Source organism: Mastomys coucha, unplaced genomic scaffold (assembly GCF_008632895.1).
Source record: "Mastomys coucha isolate ucsf_1 unplaced genomic scaffold, UCSF_Mcou_1 pScaffold15, whole genome shotgun sequence".
NCBI lineage: Eukaryota > Metazoa > Chordata > Mammalia > Rodentia > Muridae > Mastomys > Mastomys coucha.
In genome coordinates this window covers 52,029,063-52,037,466 of record NW_022196897.1, presented here as the reverse complement: position 1 = coordinate 52,037,466, position 8,404 = coordinate 52,029,063, and the positions used below count along the sequence as shown (strand labels likewise).

General features: G+C 47.6%; 1 protein-coding gene and 1 long non-coding RNA gene across 7 annotated transcripts in view; one reads left to right on the top strand and one right to left on the bottom strand.

Moving 5' to 3' along the window:
- Nucleotides 1-5,649: 5,649 nt before the first annotated feature.
- Nucleotides 5,650-7,006, bottom strand: LOC116090241. Its single transcript, XR_004118622.1, has 2 exons — nt 6,638-7,006; nt 5,650-6,198 (listed from the first exon to the last, which is right to left on the bottom strand). It is a non-coding gene; the product is annotated as an uncharacterized LOC116090241 (long non-coding RNA).
- Cobll1 (cordon-bleu WH2 repeat protein like 1) overlaps nt 6,581-8,404 on the top strand; it is a 194,946-nt gene continuing 193,122 nt past the window's right edge. For all 6 annotated transcript variants that reach the window (XM_031370450.1, XM_031370452.1, XM_031370451.1 and 3 more), the window contains exons 1-2: nt 6,581-6,708; nt 7,239-7,365. In XM_031370450.1, the coding sequence (XP_031226310.1) occupies nt 6,699-6,708; nt 7,239-7,365 (137 nt within the window). In that variant the 5' untranslated portion in view covers nt 6,581-6,698. The remainder of the gene's footprint in view (nt 6,709-7,238; nt 7,366-8,404) is intronic.

The window sequence follows — 8,404 nt, the reverse complement described above, 5'->3', positions numbered from 1 at the left end:
AAAAAAAAAAAAAAGAAAGAAAAAGCAGCAGCCATATTCTTTGCTAAAATATCACAAGAATGGTCTCTAGGTTACTTACTTGCACCTTTCTGTGCCTGCCCTTGCTCTAAATAATCACAGAGACCTTTATATTACTAATGAATGCCTATGCCTCAAGAGAGGCTCATTCCCCAACTAGCTCTTAACTTATATTAACCTGTTTATAACATTCTGTGTCTGCTACGTGACTGGTTACCGCTCTTCAGTTTCATACGTCTAACTTCCACCAAGTCTAGGTGGTGAGCCTCCTACACCCGATTCCTTCGTAGAGTTCCTCTCTTTCTGGAAGTCCCATCTTACTATTCTGCCTTTTGCTATAGGCCACAGACTGTATATTTTAATCAGTCAGAAGGTGCCTTAGGCAGGTAAAGAAGGACAGAGACACATCTTTACACAGCATACAAACATATCAGTCCAACACTTACTAATATTCTTCCTTTCTGAAACATTTCTGCTGGGCTGGACTCCCACTATCCATATCACCCTGGACACTGTTGTCTTCTGTGATCCTACTTGTATGTTACATTAAGTCCCACTTAAGTCATTCAACTACTTTCCAAATCCAAAGCCCCATAGTCCACATTCTGCTAACAAGTAGAATGGTCAGGTCTGTCACCACAAAACTCCACTCCCTGGAACCAACTTCTTCTTTAGCCACTGCTCTATTGTTACGGAGAGACACCATGATTGAGGGAACTCTTATCAAAGAAAGCATTTAACTGAGGGCTGGCTTACAGTTGCAGGGGTTTAGTCATTTATCATCATGCTGGAGAGCATGGTAACAGGCAAGTGGGTGCTCAAGCAGTAGCTGAAGGCTATACCCTAATTGCTAGAGAGGGAGGGAGGCAGAGATGGAGAGAGAGAGAGAGAGAAAGAGAGAGAGAGAAAGAGAGAGAGAGAAAGAGAGAGAGAGAGAGAGAGAGAGAGAGAGAGAGAGAGAGAGAGAGAGAGAGACTTAGTCCTTGAGTTGAGCATGGGCTTCTTCTGAAATGCCAAGGTTTCCCCTCCTAGTGACATACTTCTTCCAACAAGGCCACATCACCTAATTCATCTAATTCTTTCCAATAATGCCACTCCCTGGTGACTAAGCATTCAAATATATAAGCTTATGGGGGCCATTATTACTTCAAACCACCACACTTATTGTCCCCAAAATTTTACAAAGTACTTAGGAAAGCCCTAATTCTATTTTTCCAAAAATGTTCACCTGGTCTACTTTTTTAACCTGCTTCTTTATCTATAATTCCATAAAAGTTAAGCATATGTTTTAGTTAGGGTTTCTATGGCTGTGAAGAGACAAGACACCCACTGCAACTCTTACACAGGTAAGCATTTAATTAAGGCAACTTTACAGTTTAGAGATTTGGTCCATTATCATCATGGAAGGAAGTACACAGGCTGACATGATGATGAAGAGGTAGCTGAGAGTTCTACATTTGGATTGGCAGGTAGCAGAAAGAGAGACATTGTGGCTGGCTTGACCTTCTGAAACCTCAAAGCCTACCTCAAGTGACACTCTTCCTCCAACAAGGCTACACCTACTCCAACAAGGCCACACCTACTACAACAAGGTCACACCTCCAATAATGCCACTGTCTAAGAATCTATAGGGGCCATTTTCATTTAAATCATCACATTCCACTTTCTGGTGCCCATAGGCTTGTGTCCATACCACAATACAGAAATACATTCAGTTCGCCTTCAAAAGTCCCCATAGTTTGTAACAGTCTCAACCCTATTTAAAAGTTCAAAGTCCAACATCTCTTCTGACACTCACAGCAATCTCTTAACCATAATCCCTTATAAAATCAAATTCAAAAAGCAGATCACATACTTCCAACATTATAATGACACAGGATATACATTATAGTTCCAAAAGGGAGAAAAGTGAGCATACTGGGAAAATACTGGACCAAAACCAGATGGAAAACCAGTGGGCCAAACTCCAAACTCTGAATCTCTATGTCTAACGTTAGATCTTCAGATCTTCCAATCCTTTCAGCTTTGTTTAATGGAACATACTTCTTTCTCTTTGGCTCTTTCCACTCCCTGTGAACAGCTGTCCTTAGTTATCTCACAACTCTGACATCTTCAGTATCTTGGGGTCTCCAAGGAAACCCAGGCTTCCCCTTCACAGCTTCTCACAGAGGCTTCTCTGGAGGGACATCTCTGACACATGCCTGGCCTCGATGGCTTTCCTTAGGTGCAGAGGGAGATTTCAGAACCCATTTCTTGTATCTTAAACTGTAAAGCCATGGCTATGTGGCCAAAGCTGCCAAGTTCTGATGTATGTTTGGGCTGGAACATGCTCCCCTCATTCAAATATATTTTCACCAGCCTTTTGTTTTTGATGAGGTGTTACTTAAGCTTGGCTGTCCTGGAACTTGCTCTGTATACCAGGCTGGCCTTGAACTCAGAGATCTGCCTGCCTCTGTCTCCTGAGTGCTGGGATCAAAGGTGTCCACCACCACACACAGCCCTGAGGTTTTCTTTAATTCCTTTTCACAGGTGGGAAGCTTAGCTCAGTAGCCTCTTGCTCTGAGGTCACCACTCCCTTTATTGCACTTAACATGCTTTCCTCTAATTCTTGATTCTTCCTGTTGCCTTTTCCTCCTCAAACTGTATCTTTTCTATTTTTCTTTGCTCAGCTTGCTTCTTTTTATTATAGTTATGCATAGCATGGCTACTAATAACCAAGCAACACCCTCAATACTAGGCTGTCTAGAAATCTCCCCTGCCAAAGCTCTGAATCCATAACTTTCAATTTAGTCTCAGGCACATTTTTTTTTTTTTTGCCAAAATATCACAAGAACTATGTCTATGCTACAGTCTAATATTCTCCTCTGAAACCTCTAGAGCCAGACCCTCATAGTTAAATCACCCCAAGCACCACTGTCTTCCATGTTCCTATTGGTTGGCCCATTAAACCAAAATAAAGTGTCCAATTTTTTTAGTCCAAAGTCCTAAAGTGGTCCATATTCCTGCAAATAAAAGCACAATCAAGACTATCACAGTAACATCCTACTCCCTGGTACCAACTTCTGTCTTAGGATTTCTACTGCTGTGAAGAGACACCGCGAGCAAGGCAACTCTGATAAAGGAAAACATTTATTCGGGGCTTGCTTACATTTCAGAGGTTCAGTCCATTATCATCATAAACAGAAGCATGGCAGCATCCAGAAAGGTATGGTGCTGGAGGGGTAGCTGAGAGTTTTACATCTGGATCGGCAGGCTGCAAGAAGGGAGGGTGACACTGGGCCTGGCCTGAGCTTTGGAAACCTCAAAGTCCACTCCCAGTGATGCTGAGCCACCTCTCCAGCCTTTGTAAGGGATTTTTTTTTAATCCTTAAGTAAATCACTTGAAGTAGGACAACCCACTTTAAATCCACATCTTTGGAGGTAGGAAGAGCCACCTTCAATCTGGGCTCTACCTCTGGTGGCAGTTAATAGAAACAACATGGAAGAAGAAAGGTTTCCCGCTTTGCCTAGTACCCTCATTCCTGCTGGCTCATCCATTCCTTCACTGGAATTAAGAGTGTACTTTGAGATTCTGGCGTATACTGAAGATCAGTTGAGATATCTAGCCTTATGGATTGAGTAACACTCTTGGACCTTCCATTTGTACACAGCCATTGTTGGACTGGCTGGGCTGCAGAGTATTAGACATTGTAATAAATTTCCTGCGTGTGTGTGTGTGTGTTCTATAAGTTCTGTCCCACTGCCTGTAGGCTGGGCAGTGTGTTCCATGTTTTCAGCTTTATGACGTGTCAGCCCAGGTTTGGGGTGGGCTTTGGTGATACAGGTGTTTTGAGCCATTTCTGCTCCTGTAAGTAACCCTAAGAAAACTCGTTGGTTCATCAAATCGGAATTCAGTGGTATTTGCACTTGGGCCTGTGGTGGGTTCCCTAATAGAGTAGAGTAGATGTGTGTTGCATCTTGCCGGGAAAAGTTTTGTCATGCAACAAATCTCTTAAGTGAAATCTTTAAGGTTTCATTTCCCAATTCCACAAGTATTTGCAGGCTGCCTTCTGTGGTGTGAGCTACATTCAGAAGACAAGGGTGAGCACAAAGCCTCTTCTGTCCAACCCCCTCCTAGTCTGTGTAACAGTCAGTGGTCACTGTCCATTTTCCTGAACATAGATCATCACCTAGATTAGGAAAGCACACCCGTGGACCTGTGGACAAGGACAGTTCTAGAAAGATTAACTGGCATGGGAAAGCCACTCCAATTGTAAGCAGCAACTTCTCTTGGGCTAAAGGCTCATAAGAAATAAAAGCAGGAGAAAGGAGGAAGCCAGCCCAGTGCTGGCTCATGCCTTTCTCACTTTCCTGGCCATCACGGCATGGACTGCCGCTTCCCTGACCTGAAGAACGGACACCTCTAGATGCCTAAAACTGAGCTGAAATAAGTCCCATACTCCTGTTGCCGTGTGGTATTTTGATCAGAGCAATGAAAAGCTAACTGAAACAGGTGCGGCAGCCATAGCCGTTGTGCACCTAACAATCTACTTGGTTGAAGAGAGAAGGAGCTATTTCTATCTGTGCTATTATTCCAAAGTGATAATACCTGAGATAATCCCTGCGTGATTGATGATTGGATGGAATAGGAGGGGAGGTTTCCAAACAGGAAAATTGAGCAACATCTGAACAGACTTGGACAGCTTTCAGAGGGACTGGGAAGGGGTTGTTTTCCACCATTATGTTAAAAAAAAAAAAAAAGGTTTCTAGATTACCATTGCTGATAAATTATGCAGTTACAAGGTTGCGGCACGGAATATGAAGTATAGTCTTGGTTCTGAAAGATGCTGAACACAGTTGTCTTAATCTCAAAATAGATAATTAGTGCTTTGGGGGATTCTGCTGTAAACCCCAAGCCTCTCCAAGGAGCTGTGCTCAGGGTAATAGTGTAACATATTTAGAATCCTTCAACTTAGTGTCACCTCTATCTTAACACATCTATCTCTGCATGATGACAACAGCGGGTTACACTGTGGAGGCTCAGCACTCTCCTTGATGTGATTCTACCAGGAAATGAAACATCTCACTTGTCACGCCAGCCATTTGGATATGCTCAATTTCAATGCATGGAAAGTATGACCCTGCCCTGTGCCCAAGAACAAAAGGATGTAAGGGAAAACTAGTGTCATGAAAATTGCTCTCAGCACTTACGAAATGTTGTAAAAATGTCTTAACATTTAAGATCAGCCTAACTGGGATCCATAATATTACTAGGGTGCCATAAATCAAGGTTGAAACTAATTAAGTGCTTGATCCTGTGATTCAAAGTTATAAACTTTAAGTAGTTTCAATGTTACTCACTATTTACAGCCTGTCTGTGCAACAGCTGTAATTCTATTTATCCATTTACCGTCAGAAAGGATTCATGAACTTGTCAAACCTGTGTTATTATTTAAAGTCTAAAATCCAGATCCATTTCAAGCAATTGCCTCATTATTAGTCAAATTATTTAAAAGCAACTTTTAATGATATGGTTCAAATACAGTCATCAAAGAAGCCACCAAGATCTCCGCTTCCATTTCTTATTCAAAGATGTACTGAGACCATATTCTGCACCATGAGGGAGAGTAAAGAGACAAAAATCCAATTATGTGGAGTAGTAGTTAGTACTTTTAATTCCAGAAATCATTGGTGGTGGTTGCAATGAATGAACAACGAAGAACCTTTAATTAAGCATGGGTTATAAATACTAGTTTAATTTTAATGTGAACCAAAAATGTAAGTCCTCTGTTATCCTACATCATGTTTTCAATGCCAATCACATATTTGCCACTTGAGGTATCCATTTCTATATTTTTAATTTAGTATTATTTCCTGACGTACGCTTTGGGACTCATCAATATGACTTACTTTAAAAATTGTTGGCATGCTTCTAAGAATAAGGAGAGAATATACAAATGCAACTGGTTGTCAGGTGGGACACCTCCTCCGAGAAGAACTCTTGCAGGAACCGAAACTACAACCAAGCAAGCACTATCTGAGATTCCTTTATTCCTGTGAACTTGCAGGCCACTAAATCTCTGCTGTTCTTTCTTAGCTTATAAACTGTCATCAAGAGAATGTCCAGTCCTCAAATCACAGCTGTTGGATGTTTACATCAAGAGAAGCATTCCTGGGAAGACTGGACGGGCTTAAACCTGCCTGGGATTAGAAAGATCACAATGTCAGAGGTGCCATTTACAGGCTGGACCACAGGGGTCAGTAAGGTTAAAAAGAAAATCCTGCCCTTGGAAGGTCAGAATGCAGGTGGTCAATCAGCAGGATTCAGTCCACGAGCACTCCTCACTTCCGCTCCAGCCCGGGTCTTCCCAGGGCTTTTGCTGGCCAGGTATCCTCCCTGTCCGCCCACTCTCCCCCTTGGGTTCTCGGGGCTTCCCAAAGTAGCAGTGGGGGACCAAAACGAGTAGCCTAGACGCTTCCCCTCCACCGGTCTCCCGCGCGGTACCCTAAAGCCGCGTGCCCCGGGGAGGGGTGCGGGGTGGGGTAGGAAATTCCTCCTCGCTCCACGTCCCCGCCCGCTCGCCCTACCCGTCCCCTCTCCGGCTGGCTGCCCTGCTCGCTCCGATGCCGACCTCCTCACCCTCACTTCTGCAGGGCGAGGTAGCCGAAGCAGCTGCGAGCTCGGGGCTCCCGGCAGGGCCATGGGACAGGGTGAGTTGGGGCGCGGGAGCGGCGGCCAGGGGACTGCCGCCTTCTGCTGCGCGCTCGCTCCTGGCGTCCGAGCCAGGAGTGCGGGGGAGGAGCGGAGCTCTGGGCGAAGTGCGCGGAGCCTGGACGGACCCTGGGTCCCCTAAAGCGGGGAGCAGCTCGGGAAAGCGGGGGCGCTGTGGTTCGCAGCTCCTCTGGAAAAGTTTGCAGGGGATTCACTTGGAGCGCAGCGGGCCGCTGGAGCCCAAGCACTGCGGGCGTGGCGACCCGTCCTGCGCCCGGTCCGCTCCTCCTTCTCCTCCTCCTCCCTCCTTCGCAGCCCCGGCCGCCGCGCGCCGCCCCTTCGCCGCCGACTGGCTGCGGGCTGCAGCCGGGGCGGGGATCAGTAGCCGTCGTCGCGGCGCCCTCGGGCAGGGACCGACCCGCAGGTGGAAGCGCCCGGGGGAGGCGGGGCCGCCCTCGGCTGCCGTGGGTCGAGGCGGGCTCTCGGCTGGCCCGCTCCCGCCCTGACCCGCTGGCCTCTCCCACCCCAGCAGTGACGCGCCGCCTCCGAGCCCGAGCCCGCGCCGCGGCCAGCAGCCCGATGGACCGCAGCGTCCCGGATCCCGTACCTCGCAGCGCGCCCCGCATCCCCGCCGCGCAGCCCGCGGGCTCCGCAGGGTAAGTAGGGTAGCCGCCCTCTCGGCCGCAGTGGCCTTGCGCGCTTCACCTGCCCTCGGCGAGGTCCCCGCGGGGCCGCCGGGCTCCGGGGCGGACCCACACGCGGGCGGGAGACTGCGTTCTCCCGGGAGAACCGGGGTGGGGGTGGGGGTGGGTTCGGTGGTTTGGGCCAGCTTTCGGATCGGGGTCGCGAAAGGCCAGGAGAAAGGCAGGCGTTGGGTGAGAAGTCCCGGAGCAAAAGTGGTAACAAAGGGCCCCTTGTTGGGGCTCTGGAGCGGCGGGGGACGACACCTGTAAGTGCGCGCCGGGAAAGGGAGGAAAAAGTTTCCACGACCAAGTGCTCGAGCCCAGGAGGATGGCTTCTGTCAAGGTGACTGCAAGCAAGGGACTTACTGAAAGTCCACGGAGGGCGCAGCAAGGTGTACCAGCTGTCAGCCCGGCTTGACAGTTCCGGGAGCAGTCGGGGTGCTCGCCTCTGACTGGGTGTGTGTGTGAGTGTGTATGTGCCTCTGGCCAATTGGTGATGCCAGAGCCGAGCGCGAAGTCATTCGCATTGGCAAACACCTATACTTTTTACCGTCACGTGTTTGAGGAGCGATTGGAAGGGAAGGGGCTGTCACATGGTGAGTTAATATTAAATGAAGCATGCCTTCCTGCCAAATATGCTAAAAATCACCCTGTTAAACGTGTGGGTAAACAGTGGTGGGAACAGGTAGTCCTGCAAGGGCCGAGGAGAATTTGAGAGTAACCTTTGTCGTGGCAAACGGTCAAGCTAACCAGTTCTGTCCTAGTTGAGAATGCCCCATTGCTGTCATGTAGGTCTTTACCATAAGGCACCCCCCATCCCTCTCTCCCTCTTCTTCTCCCTCTCCCTCTCCCCCCCTCTCTCTCACTCTCTCACTCTCTCACTCTCTCACTCTCTCACTCTTTTTGTTAATCAGAACCTAGACATGCCCTAAACAGAGTATGAACATTCCGGAAATAGGAACGTTAAAGAACAGGCGACTTTCTAAGCAATGAATGAGAGTCGTTCAGTTTT